The sequence below is a fragment of the Sus scrofa genome, chromosome 5 (genome assembly GCF_054392235.1).
Source record: "Sus scrofa isolate SSC_HxYL_T2T_F1_AM1 chromosome 5, Sscrofa_HxYL_maternal_Yorkshire_Landrace_v2.0, whole genome shotgun sequence".
In the NCBI taxonomy this organism is placed as follows: domain Eukaryota; kingdom Metazoa; phylum Chordata; class Mammalia; order Artiodactyla; family Suidae; genus Sus; species Sus scrofa.
In genome coordinates this window covers 83,329,887-83,355,202 of record NC_139387.1, presented here as the reverse complement: position 1 = coordinate 83,355,202, position 25,316 = coordinate 83,329,887, and the positions used below count along the sequence as shown (strand labels likewise).

The 25,316-nt window shown below is 41.1% G+C and overlaps 1 protein-coding gene and 1 long non-coding RNA gene across 8 annotated transcripts in view; one reads left to right on the top strand and one right to left on the bottom strand.

Annotated features, from left to right (window-relative positions):
• ANO6 (anoctamin 6) overlaps positions 1–25,316 on the bottom strand; it is a 368,316-nt gene that overhangs the window by 26,487 nt on the left and 316,513 nt on the right. For 4 of the 7 annotated variants that reach the window (XM_084957199.1, XM_005655713.4, XM_084957197.1 and 1 more), the window contains 6 exons: positions 19,841–19,901; positions 12,636–12,778; positions 10,060–10,137; positions 3,463–3,688; positions 2,001–2,170; positions 1,680–1,777 (listed from right to left, as the gene is read on the bottom strand). In XM_084957199.1, the coding sequence (XP_084813325.1) occupies positions 1,680–1,777; positions 2,001–2,170; positions 3,463–3,688; positions 10,060–10,137; positions 12,636–12,778; positions 19,841–19,901 (776 nt within the window). Of the gene's footprint in view, positions 1–943; positions 1,778–2,000; positions 2,171–3,462; positions 3,689–6,707; positions 7,075–8,169; positions 10,138–12,635; positions 12,779–19,840; positions 19,902–25,316 lie in introns of those variants that run through there. The other 3 variants (XR_014804019.1, XR_014804020.1, XR_014804021.1) reach the window with 3 other exon arrangements.
• Positions 1,055–3,453, top strand: LOC146403487 (uncharacterized). Its single transcript, XR_014804087.1, has 2 exons — positions 1,055–1,190; positions 2,522–3,453. It is a non-coding gene; the product is annotated as an uncharacterized LOC146403487 (long non-coding RNA).

The window sequence follows — 25,316 nt, the reverse complement described above, 5'->3', positions numbered from 1 at the left end:
GAACAGAAACTCAGAGCCAAAAATTACCTTGAAAAGGTTAGTGCGGTAGGCAGAAAAATGGTCCCCACCCACGCCCCGAAGATGTCCATGTCCTAATCTCTAGAGCATGTGAACATGTTAGGTTCGCTGGCAAAGGAGACGCATGGCTGCAGATGCAGTTAAGGTTGCTGATCAGCTGACTCTGAGAGAAGAGCCTGGGTTATCCAGGTGGGCCCAGTGTAACCAAAGGGTCTCTAAAAAGGGAAGAGAAGGGAGAGGGGAGGCAAGGAGGCAGATGTGACTGTAGAAGGAGAGTCAGAGACATGCACCCTTGCTGGCTGTGAGATGGAGAAAGGAGGTCACAGGCAAAGGAATGTGGTGGCCTCTAGAAGCTGGGAGAGGCAAAGCGACAGATTATCCTAGAGCCTTCAGAAAGAAACAGCTCTGCCAACACCATGACTTTAGCCCAATGAGACCTCTGGCAGACTTCTGACTTCCAGAACCATAAAATATTAAATCTGTTATTACTCTGTAGGGCTTTTTTTGGGGGGGGGGAGGGGCTCTATTTTTCTCCTGTTACCATTACATTTGGGTATATTTGTAAAAGCAATAGAACACCAACACAATAAGCTCCTTGAAATACGGAGAAGCTGCAGAAGGTATTGGACTGTCCACTCTCATATGGGATTGGGTTTATGTGAAAATTAAAAGGACAGGGTGACCTTAGCTAACATCTGTTCTTCTCATTTTTAGGAAAAGAACGGCAAATCAAAACGCTCGTAGTTATTATTTCAGACAAATGTCTCCTAAAACATTATATAACTCTGGGCCTTAGGACCACAAGGAACCTCTGTTCTTTTTTTTTTTTAATTTAAATTTTTTGCTTTTTTGGGCTACACCCACAGCATTTGGAAGTTCCCAGGCTAGGGGTCAAATTGGAGCTACAGCTGCTGGCCTACGCCACAGCCATCGCAACGTGGGATCTGAACCGTGTCTGCGACCTACACAATAGCTCACCGCAATGCCAGATCCTTAATCCACTGAGCGAGGCCAGGGACCAAACCCGCATCCTCATGGATCCCAGTGGGTTCGGTAACCGCTGAGCCAGGAAGGAAACTCCGAACCTCTGTTCTTAAAAGCATGTGGGTTTGGAGCCATGGAATCTTATATCTGAACCCCACAGTCACCTCCTACTAGCACCGTGAACTTGGGTAAGTCATTTAACCTCTTTAAGCCACAGAATCTTCACTTACAAAAGGGAGATAAAAATAAGGATTGCTTGGATAATTCAATGAGATATATAAGCACTTTGTACAGTGACTGGCACATGCTAGGAACTCAACATATTACTATTACTGACAGTTAAATGCATCTACAAAAAAAGAGAGGTGAAAGTCGTGAGAAGTGGTGGGAAAACTTGTTCACGGCCCCAACAAGCGCCATCTCTCAAAGGGCTGTGATCAGTCATCCATCGATGATGGGCAGAAGCTACTGCAGATGGGGACTGAAGTTAACGCTAAAGAATGAGGTTTTTAAACATAATTATTAAACGCTGGTTACATGTACCCTGCTGGTTGGGTCATCTTATCTGGAGACCCTTAATAAGCAGAGGGATTATTCCATTTCAGAGGTGGACATGCATGGGAATGACTTGGATGGTGGGCTGTTCTATCCCCAAGGCCACACAGCTCAGTACTCACGGAAGTAACACCTCTTGTATGTTATTCCAGATTGCTTTTCCTCCCATGATTATGGTCAGCTGCGTTGTCAGTTCAAGGAGACAGCCACCTGGGTCACACTGAAATATTACACAGAAAATCTCATTTAAATTTTAGATGGGTCTAACATGATATAGAGATCTACTTTTATTTTTTTCTGATGTTCTTGTTTAGAAAATAAATAAATATCCCAAACCCCAAACAAATCTAAGGAATATATAAAGAAGAAACTCATCACAGAGCAACTGAGAGAAAACACGAAAGAGCTTAAATTGTCAAGAGAACACAATTCGATATTCACACCTCTTCATTTCTGTATTTTCCCAGCCAATAAACTGGATCTCCTGGGTAACCCACAAATTTGCCCTTAAAGAAGGCAATGTAGAAACATGAAGAGTAGTAGTTGACAAACTGGAATAAGAACATCTTCATGGTTAGGCTGTTCTCATAATCAGTCTGGGTCCTGGGGAGTTCTGTAGTGAAAAGCAAAGTTTAAGGTTTTAAAATTCTGAACAGCTTTGAGACTCTAATCAAAGACACTGATACATGAGTTAATGTGATAAAAAAATATAATTCACGCTGTTTCCATTTAAGCTGTTTTGAATGCCTTAATATAGCTACTATGTTAATTCCAAGTTTACACATTGTTATAAGAATTTCTCCTTTCATGAACACAAGATCCCAGAGGGCAAAAAAGAGTCATCTGCTCCTTAAAATGTATAAGCACAATGTTATCAAATGGGTGAGGACTATCTTCTCCCAATGGAAGGTGACAGAAAATTATGTTTGAACAGCTTGCCAAATGATATTCTCTTGTCTTCTAGAACTGCAAGAAGATAGGTCTGTTGAAGAAAACAAAGCATGGGGCCACTTGCTAGAAGCATCTGGGGAAGACAAAGTGGGTCATCCTCCTAGTTTAGAATTTAAATCGGTCTTAGAGTTTTCAGAAGATGACCACTGAGCAGACCATTTGGAGAACGACCCAGCCATATGCAGTGTGTGGGAAGCACTTAACTTTGGCCACTAAGCAGCTGCCTGGGACACAAGCCAGAGAGAAGAAACATTTATTACAAATGCTAGAGCTGATGAGAATGGAGCTATATTAATATGAACAGCATGGGGGGAAGACACGGAACAGTGTGACTGCGTGTCCTCTCAGCAATGCAGGAGCAGATCTGCCACTGGAACCATGACCCTGTTTCACTTATTTGCAATAAAGAGACTATTTACTTTCAACAATAGGGTACATGATCTAATGTAATTGAAAATATTATTCAGCACGGATCTGTTTACACAGAGCTTGGACATTATAATGACTGTCTGCTTTGTTCCTTTTACTCATGCAAAGCTAGAGATAATTCATGCCTCGTACAGGCTGGAGAAAATATGTTTACACTTGAAATTTGCTAAAAATTGTAACATACTGGAATTGAAATGCTAAGTCTCTATTTTTACCTGGTTCTAAGAATGGCTTAGAAATGGCCTTACCGGAGTTCCCATCATGGCTCAGTGGTTAGCGAATCCGACTAGGAACCATGAGGTTGCCGGTTTGATCCCTGGCCTTGCTCAATGGGTGAAGGATCCAGCGTTGCCGTGAGCTGTGTCGTAGGTTGCAGACACGGCTCGGATTCTGCGTTGCTGTGGCTGGTGGCTACAGCTCTGATTCGACCCCTAGCCTGGGAATCTCCATATGCCGCGAGAGTGGCCCAAGAAATGGCAAAAAGACAAAAAAAAAAAAAAAAAAGAAAAAAAGAAATGACCTTACCAAAGTTAGTAATCACGATGGCCACTTTCTCATATATGGTGTTCAGGATCATGATGATGATAAAGCTGATGAGGGAAGCAGTGATGGACGTGGCCGTCTGTGGTGTTAGATACTTCTGGATTGGGTCTGTTCCATTAAGGTTCTTGGGAAGTTTTGCAGAAAATACAATGAACACTGAGAGCCGGTAGACAATGATCCCAATGACTGAAGCAATGATCAACAGGATCTGAAAACGCAATAGGCACAGCAGCATGAGATTCACCAATAATCATGCTTTTACACTTAAGAGTTGGCTCTACAGTTAAATGGACAATATGTGTGTGTGTGAGGTGATGTAAATCTCACGTAAGTACCACAAGAGAGGTGAAAATCAGGCACATTAAATTTCAAAGAAAGGAGAAGGAATAATGGCAGTCAAAATTTGTGCAGCCACTGATGCTAACAGCAGGAGCAGCTGTGTGCAGGGGATCAGGCATGTACGGAGACTCTGTGCTTTCTGGGAATTTTTTTGCAAGCTTGAAACTGTTCTAATAAAAAACTCATTAGAGGAGTTCCCGTTGCAGCGCAGTGGTTAACAAATCTGACTAGGAACCATGAGGTTGCGGGTTCGATCCCTGCCCTTGCTCAGTGGGTTAAGGATCTGGCGTTGCCATGAGCTGTGGTGTAGGTTGCAGATGCAGCTCAGATCCTGTGTTGCTGTGGCTGTGGTGTAGGCTGGCGGCTACAGCTCCAATTAGACCCCTAGTCTGGGAACCTCCACATGCCGCGGGAGCAGCCCAAGAAATGGCAAAAAGACAAAAACAAACAAACAAAACCCAAAAAACCTCAGAGACAGGGACTGGTCGGGGGGTGGGAGGGAAGAGAAATATATCTTCAGATGGGGTAAAAACAGAGCAACTGGTAGCATGTTCTGGTAGGAGGAAAGTCTGAGATAGCAGAACCAGTGAAAACATCCCTTCCACAATGATGGAATTATTCAGGTTATGAATTAGTGTTTTTTGCTCAGCTGTAGTCCATTGAGAGGATATGTTTCCTTCCAATGGAGAACCTATCACCAACTAGGATTCAGCCAGCACTGGCTGCGGTCTTCATCCCCATGGAAGAGGAGATTCTGAACAGGACCAGCTGCAGAGGTGCCCAGAGGTAATTACTGGAAATGGTAGCAGGTGGGTCTCTGCTGATAAAAAGCTTCACACTCTTTTCATACTCAGATCTTGAGATCTTGAACTGGCAGTTATTTAGACCTGCATTTGCACAAGATTCATTTCCCTAAGGCATTGTAGTTTTGGTTGCAAAGAGCCAAGGTCAGTGGGGGTGTCTAGAGCATAATCTGCATCTGGTTATGTTTCACTTCCTCACTAGGCGGGTTTTCTCTGGCCACTGAACAATGCCCATTAAAGGTCTTGTTTTCTTCAGACGGAGAAAAACAAATATCATTTGGGCAATCTAATAAAAATTATACAAAAGAACTTATAAAACAGAAACAGAAAGATTTCAAAACCAAATTATGTTTATCAAAGGGGAAACGTGGGTAAGAGATAAATGAAGGGGCTGGGATTGACATATATATACGACTATATATAAAATAGGTAATGAGGACCTACTGTATAGCACAGGATAGTCTATTAAGTAGTGTGTAATAACCTACATGGGAAAAGAATCTGAAAAGAATCTGAAAAGTTATATGTATAACTGACTCACTTGTTGTACATCTGAAACTAATGCAACTTTGTAAGTCAACTATACCCCAATAAGATTATTTTTTTTTTAAAGGCCCCATTTAAAAACTGTTTTCCCTCCATCTTCTTGATCATACTCCAGAACATCTCTGGCTGCTGGTGATGAATGCCGTAAGAGAGAAAAGCTACAAAGAAGCAGAATTTCAGGACCAAGCCTATCCCCTCATGCTGCTTACAGGCACAGAGGGAGGCTGGTTTCCACCTGTAGGGGGCAGTAAAGGGAGTGATCACAAGGTCGGCCCTGGAGCTGGACTCCTGCATTCTAATCCTAGTCCCACCACTAGGTGGGGGGGCCTTGTGCTAATTACTTAACCTCTGGAGGCTTCAATTTCCTCATCCATATAATGGGAGGATAAAAACAGGAACTAACTTTTAGGATGATTGTGAGGAGTCAATGAGTAGTAACAGGTAAAAACAATTACAACATTAAGCCCAGGCATATGAAAAGTACTATCTAAATGGCAATATATACACAATGGAATACTACTCAGCCATAAAAAAGAATGACATAATGCCATTTGCAGCAACATGGATGGAACTAGAGACTCTCATAGTGAGTGAAATAAGTCAGAAAGAGAAAGACAAATACCATATGACATCACTTATAACTGGAATCTAACATACAGCATAAATGAATGTTTCCACAGAAAAGAAAATCATAGACTTGGAGAACAGACTTGTGGCTTCCCAAGGGGAGAGGGAGGGAGTGGGAGAGATTGGGAACTTGAGGTTAATGGATGCAAATTATTGCTCTTGGAATGGATTTGCAATGAGATCCTGCTGTGTAGCAATAAGAACTTATGTCTAGATACTTACACTGCAACACAACAATGGGAAGAAAAATTATGCATACATGTATGTGTAACTTGGTCCCCATGCTGTACAGTAGAAAAAATAAATAAATAAAAATTTAAAAAAAATAAAAAGAAATATTAGCTGTGACTATGGTGACCAAAATGTTTCAAAGATGTTTTTCTTACTTTTTAAGCCATCAGCAGCTTGTAGAGAAAGCATTATATTTCCTCCTCTAATCTCTCTCATTACTTCCTTCTTCACAGTTAAGGCTTCATACTTGTGAAAGGAGTAACTGTGTGTGTGTGTGTGAGAGAGAGAGAGAGTGAGAGAGAGAGATTATACATGGAAAGTTGTTAAGAGTGAGAAAGATGTATTAGAGAAGGTGTATCGAGTCTTCCTCTCTGAGCACAACACATTCAGGCTTTTCTTTTTCTTTTTTTTTGTCTTTTGTCTTTGTTGTTGTTGTTGCTATTTCTTGGGCCGCTCCTGCGGCATATGGAGGTTCCCGGGCTAGGGGTTGAATCGGAGCTGTAGCCACCGGCCTACGCCAGAGCCACAGCAACTCGGGATCCGAGCCGCGTCTGCAACCTACACCACAGCTCACGGCAACGCCGGATCGTTAACCCACTGAGCAAGGGCAGGGACCGAACCCGCAACCTCATGGTTCCTAGTCGGATTCGTTAACCACTGTGCCACGACGGGAACTCCTTCTTTTTTTTTTTTTTTTGCTGCACCTGGCGGATGGAGAGGTTCCTGGGCCAGGGATCAAATCCAGCCTGCAGCTGCAACCCTACACCACAGCTGCAGCAATGCTGGATCCTTAACATACTGTGCCATGGTGGGAACCCCAAGGGCCATTTAAATAGTATGTATTTTTTAAGAGTCTGCATAAATAATGTTTTAAGTTATATATTAAGTAATCACAATAGTTAAGATTCTTTAAATGCTTACTAATGTTTTAGCACACATATATTTTTTAAAATCCTCACAGCCACCCTGTGAGGTAGGTAGTTTTTTTTTTTTTTTGTCTTTTTGCCATTTCTTGGGCCGCTCCCGCAGCATATGGGAGGTTCCCAAGCTAGGGGTCTAATTGGAGCTGTAGCTGCCAGCCAACGCCAGAGCCACAGCAACACAGGGATCCGAGCTGTGTCTGCGACCTACACCACAGCTCACGGCAACGCCGGATCGTTAACCCACTGAGCAAGGGCAGGGATCGAACCCGCAACCACATGGTTCCTAGTCAGATTCATTAACCACTGCGCCACGACGGGAACTCCCAGGTAGTATTATATCTCTTTTATAGATGAGGAAACAGAGCCACATAGAGATGGAGAAATTTGCCCCAAATGAAGCAGCTCGTAAGTGAGAGAACTGAGATACTCAGAGTCCAAAGACACACTAAACTTAATATGGCCATTTTCTCTACATGTTTATGAAATGAATTCCAATTCTGTGTACAAACTTTTACAAACTTGACATGTTTCCATTTTCCTTCAGAGCACTTAATGGGCTTAATATTTCTTAGGAGACAAGAAAGTTTTCATTCTTCCTCAAGTTTCTAACATATCATTTTTCTGATCATAACTCTAATATATGCTCATTAGAGAAAATGCCAAAGTACCTGGTAGTGAACACTGGTTGCTTTTGCTGCCCTGAATCCGTCCCCAGTCTTAGAAGAGGACCCAGATTTTACTTTAGGATAAATAACTTCCCCTTTACTTTTAGTTCTGTGGTTTCTGCTTGACTGCCCCACCTTCCCTGGGGATCCAGAGGTAGCTCCCATTTGTTTTGAGGCAAATAAGTATCACATCCTCTCAGCCTCAGAACCTGATTCAAGGACTGGCAAATAACCTGTTGAAAGCCACTGAGGTGTGAGGAGATATGTGCCAGTGCCCATGGGAAAGATGAGCTTCCTCTGTCAAGAGAGTAAATTTGGAGTGTCCGTTGTGGCACAGCGGAAACGAATCTGACTAGGAACCATGAGGTTGCATGTTCCATCCCTGGCCTCGCTCAGTGGGTTAAGGATCTGGCATTGCCGTGAGCCGTGGTGTAGGTCACAGACATGGCTCGGATCTGGCATTGCTGGGGCTCTGGCGTAGGCCAGCACCTACAGCTCTGATTAGACCCCTAGCCTGGGAACCTCCATATGCCATGGATGTGGCCCTAAAAAGACAAAAAAAAAAAAAAAAAAAAAAAAAGAGAGAGAGAGAGAGAGAGTAAGTTGCTAAAAGAGACTTTCTTGGCCTGGTTGTGATGTGAGAGCTGGAAAGCTGCAGCCATCTTGGACTCATGAGGAATGCCTAGAAGCACCAGGCTGGGACACCCCTGCACACAGAATGAGGACAGAATAAAACTAGACTTGACATCATCTGGGCTCCAGTATCTATCCTTGACTGAAGCCATACATCACACCTGAGGTTTTCAGTTAGAGGAACCAGTCAGCTCCACCCCACTATTTTGTTGTTGCTAAAACCAATTGGGGACTGATTTTCTGTCACCTATAACTGAAAGACTTCAACTATAAAAATAAAGAAAAAATAAAAATAGGGAAAAATGTATCTATAGGTGTAATTCTTTCAGAACTATGCATTCTTTGAATATTAAAATCATTTACATATTAATTTTATTCTCAAGCCTATCATAATCATAACATTTTTCCATGTCATGAAATATTTTCATGGATATAGTTTTTCATGGCCGCCCAATATTCTACTGCATGAAGGGCTAGAAGGATGATATTTTGGCTGAGATTTGATAGATAGATAGATAGACATAGATAGCTGATACTTTAACTTGCCATTTTGAAATACTTCCTGATTAAAAGTTTTTAAAAGCTGAATTAGTGGACTAAAGCATATGAATGTTTTTGATCCCTGAGACATATTGCCAAACTGCTTTTGAAGAAGGCTGGAGCAGTATAGAAACCCAATAGCCTCGGTATGGGAGTAGCTGATCACGGCCTTTCATCCTTTCAAATGCAGAGCCTTATCACTTGTAAAGTAAAAAATCGTATTTCTTTTTAATGCTCACTGATTTAATTATCATTGATGTTTGACACTTACCATATTTTTCTCCTTTGTAAATGGGTGGTATTCATCTTCTCTACCTTCTCAGCTCTTGAGATTTTTGGTGTTATCTTAGAATGATCTGAACTCTTCAGATATGGAGGAGTGAGCCCTTTCCTATATTTGCCAACAGATATTTCCTCTGGTGCTTTGTTTAAACTTAGGATGCTTTTGATCTATGGAAATCTTTAAATCTTTTCCTCTGAAACTTCTTCCGCATCTAGAGATTGTATATTCATCGATACTTACTTCTAATTTTTTGATGGTGTTACTTTTTAAAAAGTTTCTGGAATTTACACAGTATGTATGATTTTAGTCTTTTTTTTCCCCCCCAAATAGCTAACAAGTGTTCCATTACCATTTACTGAATAAACTTTACTTATCTCCCTGATGTGTAGTGCCTTTCTTTTCATACATTAAATTATCATTGAGCCTATATCTGGGCTACATGTCCTATTCTCTAACCTCACTACCCTTGAGCTAATGACACTCTTATTACTAATTATTATATTACTAATAGGATTTTAAAATAATATACACAAGTCTAATTTCACCAGTTCTGATATTTTAGAAATATTGTCTTTTTTACCTAGAATCATTTGTATAAGGCTTCTATTATATCTTTCAGTGGATTTTATGGTTTTTTGGGGGGGAAGGGGGAATAGTTTCTATTATCTTTTTGTTAAAGCTATTCCTAGACATTTTATATTAGTTGTTACTCTTGGAAAATTTTAGAATTCTTAATGCCTCCCATCTGGTCTCTTCATCAGAAACTGGAAAATCCTGAACCACGAATTTGATGTAAACAAATGAGGTGAAAGGAACTGGAGGAGCCACTGGGAGCAGAAGATACTATGAAACCTACAGAGCTGCTCCAGCGGTGGCTGAGCTGTCCTCTGGAAACAATTTTCTCTGTGAGACTACAAAGTTTCCAGCTCGACTTTCAGTCTTCTCAATGTTTAAAATTAGATATTAAAAAATCTGCAGCAGATTCTTACCCAGAAGAAGACAGCACTGGCACAGAGGGTTATACGGATACATTTTCCCCACGTGGTAAAGGGAACACGCTCTTCTTCCTAATTAAAAAAAAAAAAAAAAAAAAAAAAAAAAAGAACAAGGTTAGTCAATTAAGGGATTCCTCCAATAAAATGATTTTTCTTTTAATTGTCCACTGAATCCTAGGCTACATTTAAAAAAAAAAAGTTTGCAGACATAGCCTCTATAGTGTTTGTTAACAATTTCCAATATACACAGAAGAAAACATGTGCAGTGTTCATTTTAATATTTTTTTAAAAATACAAATGTGGGCGTTCCCTTGTGGTGCAGTGGGTTAAGGATCTAGTGTTGTCATTGCAGTGGCTTGGGTTGCTACTGTGGCACAGGTTTTCTGGCCAGGCTCTATCCACATGCCAAGGGGCAAAAACCACCCCCCCCCCAAGACAAAACAAAAAAACCCCTTGTGAATAGTAAATTGTTACCCACCATGATTTGAGCCCTGGGGTCTGGTATCTGACAATGCCAAGCTGTAAAGCTCTATTCCTGAGCTTGTCTTGGATTTTAAAAGGGACCACAGTGCAGAACAGAAAGTTTCACAGGTCTCTCCAAGCACTAGGTATCCCAGTGCACGTTTATGTATTAATTAGATATAACTATGAATTTTTAAAGTTACCATTTTATAGTTTCTATGAATCTATTTAGATTTTTTAAAGACAAAATCAACAGTGTGAAAATAGCTACAAACACATACATGGCATTTATTTTGTGCCAGGGCTGTTCTAAGTAGGTTCTGTACATTAATTGGATCAATCCTTACCACAACCATATGAGGCAGCAACTCTCTTAGTCCTATTGTAGAGCTAAGGAAACTATGGCCCAGAGAAGTTAATAAGTTGTCCAAGATCACTCAGCTAGTAAATTGCTGGGCTTACACAGAAATTCTGGCAGTTTTTTCCCCAAAGCCTCACCACCCCATTGCTGGCCTCTCTAAACAATGGAGGATGTGTTCCCAATGAAAGTAAAATGAAGAAAAATGATAAAGAGAAACGAACCTTCAGCTTCAATTTTTTTAAAAAAAAACTTTTCCTGCTTATTTTTAAAGATACATTTATTTATTTATTTATTTTGTGGCTGCATCTGCAAGTTCCCAGGCCAGGGATCAGCTCTCAGCTGCAGCTGCACCCCATGCCCCAGCTGTGGCAATGCCAGATCCTTAACCCACTGCACCACAGTGGGAACTCCCTCATCTTCAATTTTTTTAAATAAGTAACATTTCAATGGAAATTTCACTATTTAGTTGGCAGGGTTAAATTTAAAATTGGCAGGTTTAAATTTCCAAGATGTCTTTTCTTCAGTGTTTTCCATATGTTACCAATAATACAAGTTTTGTTTTTCGGTACTCAAAAACGCCTTGAACATCTGATTTTGTCTAAGTTTCAGCCTTCATTTCTGAATGTAGTCTTTCAGCAACACATGCTTTGACCCCATCATAAATAATGGGAGCTCTTCATAATGGGGATTATCTGAAGCTTGCTACATTGTAAAAGACAAATGTCACCTTCTGTTGGTAACTGAACCTCATTTTTTTCCATTTATAATATGAGGAGGCTGAACCACTCCCTCCAGACCCTTTTAGTGCCAACATTCTGTAAATCTGTGATTCAATTTATAAAATCTATAGCTGGAGACATTTTCAGACGCTCTTGGTAAAAGCATTTTCTTTTCCAATAGTCATTCGTATTCAAAACCTCCTGTCCTTATGCTGATGACTGCAAGTACAATCAGCTTTAAATTTTCTGTGTTGATGGAAAGAAGCAATAATGCAGATGATTCAAAAAAAAAAATCATCTTTCACTGGCTCTGGAATGTTTATACAAAGAGATATACAGTTATATTTTTAAAAATTCTGCAGCAGCAGTAGCAGCAGTGAATTTACCTTTCTAATTATATAAAATGCCTAGCATGGTGCCTGAACACAGTTGGACCTCACTCAGCAAATGCTCTTCTTCCTCCATTCTTTCTCTGCTTTTAGGCTGAGTCACACTATGTTGTGCACATCCCGGCCAGAAGGGGGAGCAGTGACAGAGGCTGAGTGCAAGACAAAGGGGCAGCTAGTCTATAATGAAAAGGGGGCTGTAATAATGAAGGTACTTGTGGAAAATTCAGAATCAATGATAAAAACTACTGTGTCTTTCCTTCTACATCGATGTCACAGTCTTTTTTTTTTTTTTGCTTTTTTTTTATTGGTATAAAAAAACACAAATCAATGCATCTTTTCTCTTACATTTATGCTGTTTTTTTTTTTTTTTTACTGTTATTATGAAAGAAGGGACCACATTTATCTCCTGTGTCCACAGTCCTAAGCAATACACCTTCACCTTGGCTGTACATTAAAAACCACCAGAAGAGCTTTAAAAAAAAAAAAAAAAAATCCCTGTGCCAGAATGCACCCCAGGCCACTGAGCACCAAGCTGGGCATCAACATTTTTAAAGTCCCCCCGCGATTCCCGTGTACAGCCCAGGTTGAGAATCCCTGAACTAAACAGACGAAACCACATTTAGATAACATCCTCTTTACCTGAGTGATCTCGTTTATCACCACGTGAGTACACTGTGCCTCATATTCTGGTCGGGCTTGTTCTTCCTGCTGTAACTCAACAGTGTCCCATTCGTACTCAAGTTCTGCCTGGCGCCTCTTCCAAAACTCCAGAAACAAGGTAACTAATAAAGAGAGAGAACAGCATTGTGCGGATCTTCCACGATGACTGATGCTTCAGAAATCTGTGCTGCATAACATTAATTATCCACAACACTTTCATATGTGGTCGATAAATCTAATCTAATTTATAAGTGGTACTGATACTTAAAGCAGAGAAGAAGAGTTAATGCCTTTTTTTTTTTTTTTTTTTAAAGGAAAATGATGACCTTTTATTCAACTTGTGAAAACAGATCCTAGTCTGTTTGGGACAGACTCTGCCCTCTGTCCTGCTTTGCTGTACAGCAGAAATTGGCACAACATTGTACATCTTTATAATATACTTTATATAAAAAAGTATGCTCTATACTTTAAAGAAAGAGAGAGAAAGAAACCTAGTGCAGGAATTATGTGAGGCCTCCTGGTCTCTTTACACGGGAATGATACCCCACCCCCACTGGTAGCTGACCTTGTAATCCACTGGCCCCAAGAGAGAGCAGAGGCCATGACCTGTACACCACCAAGTTCCATCTCCCTGCACGGCAGCTGTGATGGGATGCTTTAACACTGGGGAGTGTCATCTACAAAGAACTCGGGTATGACTTCCTGACACTCTCAGGTTACCCCAATACCGCCCCCCTGCCAAATCCTCTACGTAACTTGTAAGAGAAACTGAGCTGGCTTAGCTGGCAGACCCCTGAGAGCAGGATGGATGTGGCTGCTCCTGCCCTCAGGATGGTCCTCCTTCTCCTTTTCTGTGCCCTTCCCAGAATGAGAGAGACTGCCAGAGAGCATTTGTGATTCCTTGACCAGAATCTTCCGAATTAGACCTCTTCAGGTGAATCGGAGTGTGGAACCTGCATCTCATTCGTCCAGCTACCCTACAGTCTCATCTGGCCAAGACCAAGGCCAATGAGTGCAGAGGCCCTGGCTGTTGAGTGTTCAGTTTGGACGGTGACGCCTCCACCACTGAGAACCTGCCCAGCCATGTGTGCCTTTGCCACCATCCAGGGAAATGAAGCATCTATGGGATAGAAGGCTTGAGAGCAATAGGCAACTATGGATCAAACTGTGACTGGCGGGTCCTGCTCCCCACCTGACCCATGCTGACTTCCCGGGCAGATGCTCTGAAAGAGACCCCCACCTGGGGGAAGGAACCCACTTTCCTGGGGCTGTATATGCAGCAGCACAGTCTGTACAATACGTCACCTGCTTACCAAAGTCTCCTAAGCTCACGTCCCCTGATAGACAACATGCACCCCAATCAAACAGAAGACTCCTGCTTCTGAATTTGCTTGAGGATTCTACTGCTCACGCTGCATTACAGCTTCCATTCAGGAAGTTCTTTGCACCCTGTCTCCCGCTCTGTAACCATGACATCAGTCCAGGGCTAAGGTTCATCCTCCCCAAAAGGACACACAATATTCCCTACACTGACCTCCACTGGTGTGTTGCAAAACAGAAGAGCCCTCCCACATCCTGACCTGCATTTGCTTCTACGTTTATCCTGCATCATGGCCACTAGAATGTCACCTTCGCGAGGGCAGGGCTTTTGTCCTGTTTGTCACTGAAGCACGAGCACACAGCAGGTGCTAAATAAGTATGGGGTGAATGAATGAACTGAGGGAAGTCATTCCAGAAATGGGAGAACCCCCACTGCATGGGACTCCTGAAGGAAGGAATCACCCACCTAGAGGGCCCAGCTGACTCCACCTGCTCCCTGCCCTGAGGGGGTGTCCACTTTCCCCCACTCTCTGCCCTGCCAGTCACTTGGGCCTGGAAGAGCTGGAGATGAAAACGTCATCATTGATCAGTGAGGCTGAAGCAGCTCTAGCCCCTTGAGTGCTGGGAGTTATGCAGGGAAGAGAGGCTGAAGGAATCCTGGTATGTACCCTCCTACCGGGCAATCCGCTTAGAGCACGGGGACTATATACCAGGGGACCGCTGGTCCTTTCCAACCCAGAGAAGAAGACTGCATGGTGAGAAGAGGGTGCCAGCCTCTTTATGAGCCCAGCCTGGAGCAATCTCTCTAAAGCTGCTTGTGTGTCTGTAAATCCCTCTACATTTTGTCATTTTAATCTAAATATTAGAAATACAGATGTTTTTGAAATTTTTATTGATTTTTTCCGTGAAGAAGATCCTCGATTTCCTCCTCTGCTAAGAAAAGAAAATTACTTTTCACTTTATAAAAAAAAAATAGCGGCTTACTTTCGTGAATTTCTATCTTCAAACATATCTATTTTAAAGGAATCTCTGATGTAGGACATGAAAGTTGTGCTGCGCTCTGGCACTTAAAGGCAGGCGGAGATGAAACAAACCAGGACTGATCTCATAAGGCTGGAAGGCTGGGGATTTCTCATTCCTGATACAGAAAGAAGGGTCTGGACTTGTGTAGATGAGGTAGAACCCAGGATGTGGAACTGACGTTTTCTAACCCATTCCTATAATTCAGAGCCCCAGACAAAATGGTGCAATTAGATCAATGAAAATTAATATTTCTGCATCCTTCTAAAATTTTGCTACAAGTTTGTCACTGTACACTGCATTTTGTCATTGATCTAAAGGCTGATGGCAGCCAAATTATTTATAGAGCTCTTACTCTGTGTTTGTCACTTTTTGTCTTTGGGGGGGGGGGTCTCAGGTAATTTGCCTAATTTCCCTGAGTGTCAATCTTCCTCATCTTTAAAATGGGAGTGGACAGCCATGAGAAAGAATGATGTAATGCCACTCTCGTACTAAGTCAGAGAGAGAAAAACAAATGCTCTATGAAATCACTTATATGGCACAAAAGAACTTAGCTCTGAAAAAAGCAGAAACGGACTCACAGAGAACAAATTTGTGGTTGCTGAGGGGAAGGGGGAATGGGGGAGGGATGATTAGGAGTTTGGGGTTAGCTGATGCAAACTATTCCATATAGGACGGCAAAACAACAAGGGCCCTACTGTATAGCACAGGGAACTCTATCTCATATCCTGGGCTAGACCATGATGGAAAAGAATTTTAAAAAATAAAATAAATAAAATGGAGTGTAACAGCTATTCATTTGCTCAGTACCTATCTAGCAACAGTATCAAGAGGAGATGATTTATGAATATAAAACTCCTCTTCATACAAAAAGCAATATAAGCAATTCTAATGAGTGCCATAAGGGGAGGACAGTGGATACCCTTCCCCTTCTTCCTTGAACTTGAACATCAAGGGTAGAACGGCTGCTTTTTACCAAATCCTGAACTTAAAGAGCACTTCTGACTGAGAAGTGATAGGACTGCCATGCAAGCACGAAATGGCCTGGTGAAAAATAATGAGTTTTTGGCAGATCCTCAAAGCCTTGAAGGGTGCACGCCCTAGGAGCTGCAGGAGTGGGTGGGAGTTTCTTAGTCCCTAATTTCACAAAGCCAAGAACTTTGCACTGAGGGGGTGGTGTCCATGAAAGACCTGGATAGATCGATAGCCTAGCATAACCACCCAGGGTTCTGGAGCACTCTGGGTCCACATGGCGGCTGACTCACACTACTGTGTGTCCCCGAGGGATGGCACTGGACCATGCGTGATGATGGACAGGAATTTCCTGCTCTGGATATTTTGCTTTCTCTCTTCCTGCAATGTGACAACTGGTCCAACCCCTATGGGGAGCACGGCATTTATGTTCTCTGACAAACCCCACACCACGCAGCTCAAGCTGACTGGAGACAGACAGAGCTCTTCTATGAACATATAACGAGATGAGACAGAAGGCTACTGATAGAAGAAATGTTCACACCTGGGGAGTGGAGAAGTCATCCTGGCTTATACTTGTGTTAACTTGAACATTAGGTAACTCAAACAGCCTGTTTGTGCCTATCAAACATACACTGTACATCTGCTTTAATTGTTACAGAAAAGGACTCACTGACCAGAAGTAAAGAATGTTCATGCTAAAAATAAAGATTAAATATCTCCCTTACTGGACACCAGTGCTGGTGCTCCTTCAGTGAAAAGACTCCCATCCCAGGTGCCAAGGCCACACTGACTCGTGTATGTGCTGATCTGGTTTTTTTTTTAAAACCTTGAAGGCATGTATCCCTGGCCTGTTTGATGTTCTTTGTTCTGACAAGATCTAAAACTGTGCTGAAAACTCTGCTTCTCTGGGGGAGTTTCTCAGAGGAATCTGGCAAGCAGACTTCTGGGTTATGGTCCTCAGTGTGGACTAATAAAACTCAGAATCAAAACTCTTTTCTATTCCTGTTATTGACCGTTTACTTTCATCGACACTGCCGAGGGCACTGGGCATCAACCCCAGTTCGTCCTCTCAATCAGGATATCATACATCCAAAGAAAACACGCATCAGCTAAGAAGATGCCGTACACAGCGCTGAGGGTTGCATCCAGCAATGTCTAAGGATGAGGTGCAGTCCAGTCCATGGGCGTGTTCTGGGTGATTTAAGAGTTTGCTGCTGAAGGGCTGGGACATTGTACTGGGCCTTGAAACTATTCAGATCTCTTTACTAACAAAGGCAGACAAGGCCGGCGAGCTTGCTCAGCCTGTATTCCAGTTCCGTAACTGAAAGACTATAAGCTTGAAAATACACTTCTCAGACGCTCCTGCAGCGAGGGTTCCAGATGAGGTTTGACAAATGCCCCTCAGATGCATCTGTGTGCTCAGAAACCCAGGTGAATGGAGGCAAAGGTGGCTGTGGGAGCTGCGTTATTTGGCTGGTGTGGTGGCAGCCGGAGCAGCAGAGACCTGAAACCAGCAGTCACCACAGCTATTCTGTGATCTCCAAGTGTAGCTAGTGAGGATAATGACTTCCTAAATGCCCCCCGCCGCCCGGCCCCCCATATGTGTCTGCTGTTTTTCTGGAGGTCACTAGGCCCAGCCTAGAACGCAAAGGTGAAAATTAAAACTATAGTCATGCAGCAAAGAGGCTGGCAGGGTGCACCAGATCCAAGTAGGTAAGAAACAGGGAATGGGAAGGTGCCCAGAACCTGTACTTCAACCATGACGTGGTGTCTACAACTCCAGGACCCACAATGAGTAGATGGACTGCTTTAGCCTGAAGGAGGGGATATTTTTCAGATAAGCATATGATTTGTGCTATATTTATTACAAAAGGTTTTCTATCCTCAACTTTTATATTTCCAGGGAGCAGAAAACTACTCTGCCACATAAATGCGGGTGCAAAAGAGATGCTACAGGAATGTGATGATGGTGATATGAAAACCTTCAGTTCTGCAATTTCAAGCTTTCTGTAATGAGGTTCACAGCAGTAGTTCTCATAAGGCAGAGGTAACCAGAAAAGCAATATAAAGCATTTAAAATAAAGACTTCATCATGCATACATATCCTTAAAGATACACATATGGTGCTACGAGCAGGGCCGAAATGTTTTCTGCATTCTAAAATCTCATGAGATAAAATCAGCAGCTTGTTAGTTCTATAAACAGGGTGTAGTTAATGATTACAGAAAGCAAAGTCAGCTAGGAAATTTGAGGTTTGTCTTTCCAGCCTCAAAGTTAATATTTTTTTTCTTTATTTAAAAAGTATTTTTAAGTTAGGGTTATCAGCATCCACTAGTATATGGAGTTCAATAGATGTGCTAGAATTTTACAGATTATGAATCTAACTATAGAGATTGAGACTCAGCTTAGACTGGGGTTTTGACAGTAGTTAAAAGTGTCCCCACCCATGTGTCTGGGGATTTAAAAAAAAAAAAAAAAAAAAGGATGTATTTTACAATGGAGGAATACAGAGAATTTTAATATATGAACTTGATCTTTATTCTTCAGTGGGTCAGATATTGGTTAGTATTTGGTTTCCAGCCAAAACATGTTAAGTGCCTGAATGCCAGTGTGGCTTATTAGGGAAGTTTGGCCATTTTAGAGTAGACTTTATGCAGGAGTGGCAACTAATACCTCTTAAAAGCATCTAAGATAATTGGGCTGTCTGTTCTGTGATTCATTTGGGGACCCTTCACAGGCCCGACCAGGCAGAAGAGAAATACTGCCAAGGACATCTGTAAACAGCTGTATTTGTATGCAAGTTGCATGTGCTGACGTCTCCAAAATATGAGACTTTGCTCTTTTTCTTCTCCCACCTTGCTATATCCTGAACTCTATTTCCCCCTTGACTTATACAGTAAAATAGGAGGTGCATTTAATTTTGAAAGTGGAGATTTCTTCCTCAATGGTGGAGCATTTACATCAATTAAACACGTAGAAGTCTGCATTTCAAGAAAATGATAACTGCCTCATTACATTAATGATGCTATTCAAAGTAAATACCATAAATACGTGTTCAAGCTTCCATTTACAAATTCTATCCTTTAGGATCATATCTGTTCTATTTATTTAAACAGAAGGTTATTACTATAAGAGAAGCAGCATGTACTTGTTAACTATCACTCCTAAAGAAGTATATAAAGAAGACAGCTTACCTGTAATCCTTGTGTGGTTGCTTTTCCTGAGCCCTAACCCCATGAGAGTTAGGCTGGATCACAGTTGTGGGGTTCTTACACCAATGGCTCCCAATGAATTGTGCCTCCTTGTGTCTAAGCCCTTAGGCAATCCTCCCATCTCCTCACGTTGTTGTTAGGGTGGCCATGACTTGCTTCGGTCAATGGGAATTTCGCAAACTTGGTGTCATTATAGGCTTAGGAAAGGCCTACAGTGTGCTCCTCCAGTTTGGCTTCTCTTTGAAACCCAAAAACCACTATGTGGAGAATCTGGGCCAGCTCACTGAAGGATGAGAGACCATGGAGAGCAAGACCAGGCAGTCCAGCTGAGCCCTAAGGACCAATCCTGCCTGTGAACAATGCCTGGAGACCCTCCCAGTTGATATAGAGAATCATCAGAAACAACAAATGTGTGTTTAAGCCACGACATTTTGACAATTTTTATGCAGTAATTGATACAATGGCCTTAAGAGTTATAAATGGAGTTTGTGGAGAGCTGAAGCTTGGGCAATCCAAGGCACTAAAAGTGGGTTACTTTGATACTCTATATAAAACTGCATAATGCTATTAAAATAGATGCTTGTATGATCTTGGGATTTCTCTTTGTTTTTGGTTAAAAGGCAAAAGAAAAATGAAAAAAAAATGAATATAACTTACCCCAGACTCCCATAAATACAGCAAAGACTAGGGTTCCAAAACTGTCAAAGATGCACAATTTCTGGAAAATACAACAATGACATATAAATAAATCATGTTCTTCATTTATTAGAATTCAGCAAATATGAAATGGCCCATATATTCTACACTCTGGGAATTTCTTTTAAAGCTCTTACCTAGTTTGACAATCACCATATCTACTACATACTTGTTGATGGGATTTCTCTTGAAAGCAAGCAGTCTTTGCTGTATTTACCAGAATACATTTTCCAATGGACTCTTTTCATATCATGATACAGATATAGGCACAGCTGCTAAGAATTCATTCTGTTTTAAAGCCTCTAACAGGTTTTTGAGTAACAGCCTCTTTTTATGGACTATCATAGTGAATTTGAGAAAACAGAATGGCCCTAAGGATACAACAGATTCCAAGCAACTTCTAGATTTACGAATTACATCTTATCATCTCACTCTGGTCAGAGGATAAGTTCTTGAATTTCTGCCTTTCTCGTTAAGAGAAGCACGAAGCTGGGAGATGGCCCTCCCCAGGAGAGCTCTATTTCCTCAAATCCAATAACTTTTCTACCATCGCTGACAGAAGCTCCCATTAGGATAAGGATGCCAAAGTGCTTTTGTTGATATTTCAAAGGCTACAATGATCACGAATGAATACATGACATACTCTATTTACTAGTTCTGCTAAGTTTCATCTTTTTGCTAGTATATAAACAGTCTATCTACCTCTAGAATTCCTGGAAAATCACTTAATTAGTTACCAAGTTTTCATTAGTGAGCATTTTTATATCTCCTAAAAAGGTCCATAAAGTTAATGGAGAAAATGGCAGACATAATATCAACTTTATGACAGATCTTATGAAAAGTAAAAAAGAGGAGTGCCCATTATGGGACAGCTCCAATTTGATCCCAAGCCTGGTAACTTCCATATGCTGCAGGTGCAGCCACAGAAAAAGGAAAAAAGAAAAAAAGAAAAAAAGAGTAAAGATATTGTAGAAAAAGAAGCTATAGGCTAAAAAAGAGAAAAGGCAACCTTTTTATTGCTAAAGAAAATTCAAAGCTGCTTATAAGGAAAACTCGACTTTTTTAAGGTAACTTTTTGTTTTGTTTTGTTTTGTTTTGCGTTTTAGGGCTGCATCTGTGGCATATGGGGGTTCTTCAGGCTAGGGATCCAATCGGAGCTACAGCTGTGTCTGTGACGTACACCACAGCTCATGGCAATGCTGGATCCTCAACCCACTGAGCGAGGCCAGGGATCAACCTGTAACCTCATGGTTGCTAGTCAGATTAATTTCTGCTGCACCATGATGGGAACTCCTAAGGTAACTTTTTGGGTTGCCCTTTATACTGATATAAAATGGGTAAAGCTTTCATCTACATAACTGTATTAGTTATGCTAATTCTGTAAAATAATATCTACCTATCCATCTTCTCATACATCCTTTCCCCAATACCTGTAGATACCCCTCAATTATCCATATAAACCCTGAGCAGAAAGCACAGTCCCAAACTGTCATCTAATTATTCCTCTCAGAATCCAGCTCCAGGAAGACAGAATTAATAAATGAGTGAAATGAGTGACTGTTCTGGGAAACAGAACTCACCACCTACTCCTCTAGTCCTGGAATTCCATGGACCAGAGACTTCAAATCTTTTAGCTTTGACTCTTATGGAGCTGTATTTTCCAAGTTGTCTTTTAATGTCATGGCTTTATCCCTTATTGAAAATTAATACAGGAAAAGTCCAAGAGAAACAGTTTTGCGTGTTACAATGTCATTATGGAAGATTCTACCCAATGTCAACTGCTCTTCTAGGAACCAGTGCACCTTCTCTCTCTATTTGATCCCTACTTGCCCTGATCCCTCTACCTATCCAATCCAGAAAGAGAGCATCCTACTTGTGATTCCATCTCTCTACTAGGCTGAGAAAAAGCTGGTGGAAGCACATCTATCAGTGCTACAGGGGGAAGAAAAAAAAAAAAAGGAGCAGTAAAAAAGTCAAGGTTACTGCTAATGCCAAGCTTACTCTAGATGCCTGGCTCAAAATGAGAGATGTGCTTCCACTAGCTTTTGCAATCCTAGGAGAGGGAGTTAGGCGGTTTGTAGAAGTTATCATTTTTGCCACATTGTAGGAACTGAAGAACCAAAGAAAGAAAAAGATGGTTGGCCCCTCTCCTCTACATATCCCAGGAGCAACAAGGAAGCAGGAAGTAGAGGACAAGAGAAGCAAAGAGCTTTCTTGGGAAGAGCCTTAGCTTGGCTTTGCTTGGCAGGAAGGCACAGAGACAGAAAGCCAGTTATGTTAACAGTGGCCAAGTCAGCATACTGCTTTAGTCACTGGGAGCAGGAAAGAAGAGAGAGCTGTATGCATAGGCATGATGATTGTAAAAGGAACCAGTTACAATCTAGAAAAATGGATAAATGACAAAGTCCAACTGGATAGCATAGAGAACTATATTCAATATCCTGTGATGAACCATAATGGAAAAGAATAAGACAAAGAATATATATATGTATAACTGAGTCACTTTGGTATACAGCAGAAATTAACACTGTAAATCAACTACACTTCAATAAATTTTGTTTTCTTTTTATGGCCACACCGGTGGCATATGGAAGTTCCCAGGCTAGGGATCGAATTGGAGCTGTTGCTGCGGGCCTACACCACAGCCACAGCAATACCAGATCAGAGCCACATATGCAAACTATAACACACCTTGTGGCAACACTGAATCCTTGACCCACTGAGCGAGGGCAAGGATTGAACCTGTATCCTCTCAGAGACTACTTTGGGTTCTTAACCCACTGAGCCACAATGGGAACTCCAAATTTATTAAAAAAGAATCTAGAAAAGTGATCATTTGCTATGCTTTCTTCCTGCAAAGAACTAAATCAAAATTTTCTAACAATCTATTTCAAAGAAGTATATAATAGAACCTAACTATGTTTCCCCTTTATCTTGCCAGCTAAAAAGCTAAGAACTTTAATGTTTAGTCACAAAAATAGTGTTAATCCTGATTATTTCCATAACTGTTTCTTCATTTCCTTGATTCTGATTTTCTATTTTTAATTTGTTAACAATTTGGGCATGCATGTAAATTAGTGAATACTCCATCTCTTCCCCAAAGAATATAAAAATGTATAAATGAAGAAATGATTGAATTAACCAACCAAAAAATCATGAAAAGATGCTTCTTTTTCTCCTGTCTTAGCTTATTTTTTTAAATTTTATATAATGATATTTTCCCCATTATAGCTGGTTTACAGTGTTCTGTCAATTTCCCACTGTACAGCATGGTGACCGTTACACATACATGTATACTTTCTTTTTTCTCACATTATCAGGCTCCATCATAAGTGATTAGATATAGTTCTCAGTTCTATATAGCAGGATCTCATTGCTAATCCATTCCAAAGGTAACAGTCTGCATCCATTAACCACAAGCACCCCATCCATCCCACTCCCTCCCCCTCCCCCTTGGCAACCAGATATGTGATATCATATGGTATTTGCCTTTCTCTTTCTGACTTACTTCACTCAGGAGGAGAGTCTCTAGTTCCATCCATGTTGCTGCAAATGGCATTAGTTTTTTCTTTTTTTTTTTTTTTTTTTTTTTTTTTTTAATTTTATTTTCCCACTGTACAGCAAGGGGGTCAGGTTATCCTTACATGTATACATTACAATTACAGTTTTTCCCCCACCATTTCTTCTGTTGCAACATGAGTATCTAGACATAGTTCTCAATGCTATTCAGCGGGATCTCCTTGTAAATCTATTCTACGTTGTGACTGATAAGCCCAAGCTCCCAATCCCTCCCACTCCCTCCCCCTCCCATCAGGCAACCACAAGTCTCTTCTCCAAGTCCATGATTGATTTTCTTTTCTGAGGAGATGTTCATTTGTGCTGGATATTAGATTCCAGTTATAAGTGATGTCATATGGTATTTGTCTTTGTCTTTCTGGCTCATTTCACTCAGTATGAGATTCTCTAGTTCCATCCATGTTGCTGCAAATGGCATGATGTCATCCTTTTTTATGGCTGAGTAGTATTCCATCGTGTATATATACCACATCTTCCGAATCCAATCCTCTGTCGATGGACATTTGGATTGTTTCCATGTCCTGGCTATTGTGAATAGTGCTGCAATGAACATGCGGGTGCATGTGTCTCTTTTAAGTAGAGCTTTGTCCGGATAGATGCCCAAGAGTGGGATTGCAGGGTCATATGGAAGTTCTATGTATAGATTTCTAAGGTATCTCCAAACTGTTCTCCATAGTGGCTGTACCAGTTTACATTCCCACCAGCAGTGCAGGAGGGTTCCCTTTTCTCCACAGCCCCTCCAGCACTTGTTATTTGTGGATTTATGAATGATGGCCATTCTGACTGGTGTGAGGTGGTATCTCATGGTAGTTTTGATTTGCATTTCTCTTATAATCAGCGATGTTGAGCATTTTTTCATGTGTTTGTTGGCCATCTGTATATCTTCCTTGGAGAAATGTCTATTCAGGTCTTTTGCCCATTTTTCCATTGATTGATTGGTTTTTTTGCTGTTGAGTTGTATAAGTTGCTTGTATATTCTAGAGATTAAGCCCTTGTCAGTTGCATCATTTGAAACTATTTTCTCCCATTCTGTAAGTTGTCTTTTTGTTTTCTTTTGGGTTTCCTTTGCTGTGCAAAAGCTTTTCAGTTTGATGAGGTCCCATGGGTTTATTTTTGCTCTAGTTTCTATTGCTTTGGGAGACTGACCTGAGAAAATATTCATGATGTTGATGTCAGAGAGTGTTTTGCCTATGTTTTCTTCTAGGAGTTTGATGGTGTCCTGTCGTATATTTAAGTCTTTCAGCCATTTGGAGTTTATTTTTGTGCATGGTGTGAGGGTGTGTTCTAGTTTCATTGCTTTGCATGCAGCTGTCCAGGTTTCCCAGCAATGCTTGCTGAATAGACTTTCCTTTTCCCATTTGATGTTCTTGCCTCCCTTGTCAAAGATTAATTGACCATAGGTGTCAGGGTTAATTTCCAGATTCTCTATTCTGTTCCATTGGTCTGTCTGTCTGTTTTGATACCAGTACCACACTGTTTTGATGACTGTGGCTTTGTAGTATTTCTTGAAGTCTGGGAGAGTTATGCCTCCTGCTTGGTTTTTGTTTCTCAGGATTGCTTTGGCGATTCTGGGTCTTTTGTTGTTCCATATAAATGTTTGGATTGTTTGTTCTAGTTCTGTGAAAAATGTCATGGGTAATTTGATAGGGATTGCATTGAATCTGTAGATTGCTTTGGGTAGGATGGCCATTTTCACAATATTGATTTTTCCAATCCAGGAACATGGAATATCTTTCCATTTTTTTACATCTTCTTTGATTTCTTTGATTAAGGTTTTATAGTTCTCGGCATATAGGTCCTTTACCTCTTTGGTTAGGTGTATTCCGAGGTATTTGATTTTGTGAGGTACAATTTTAAAAGG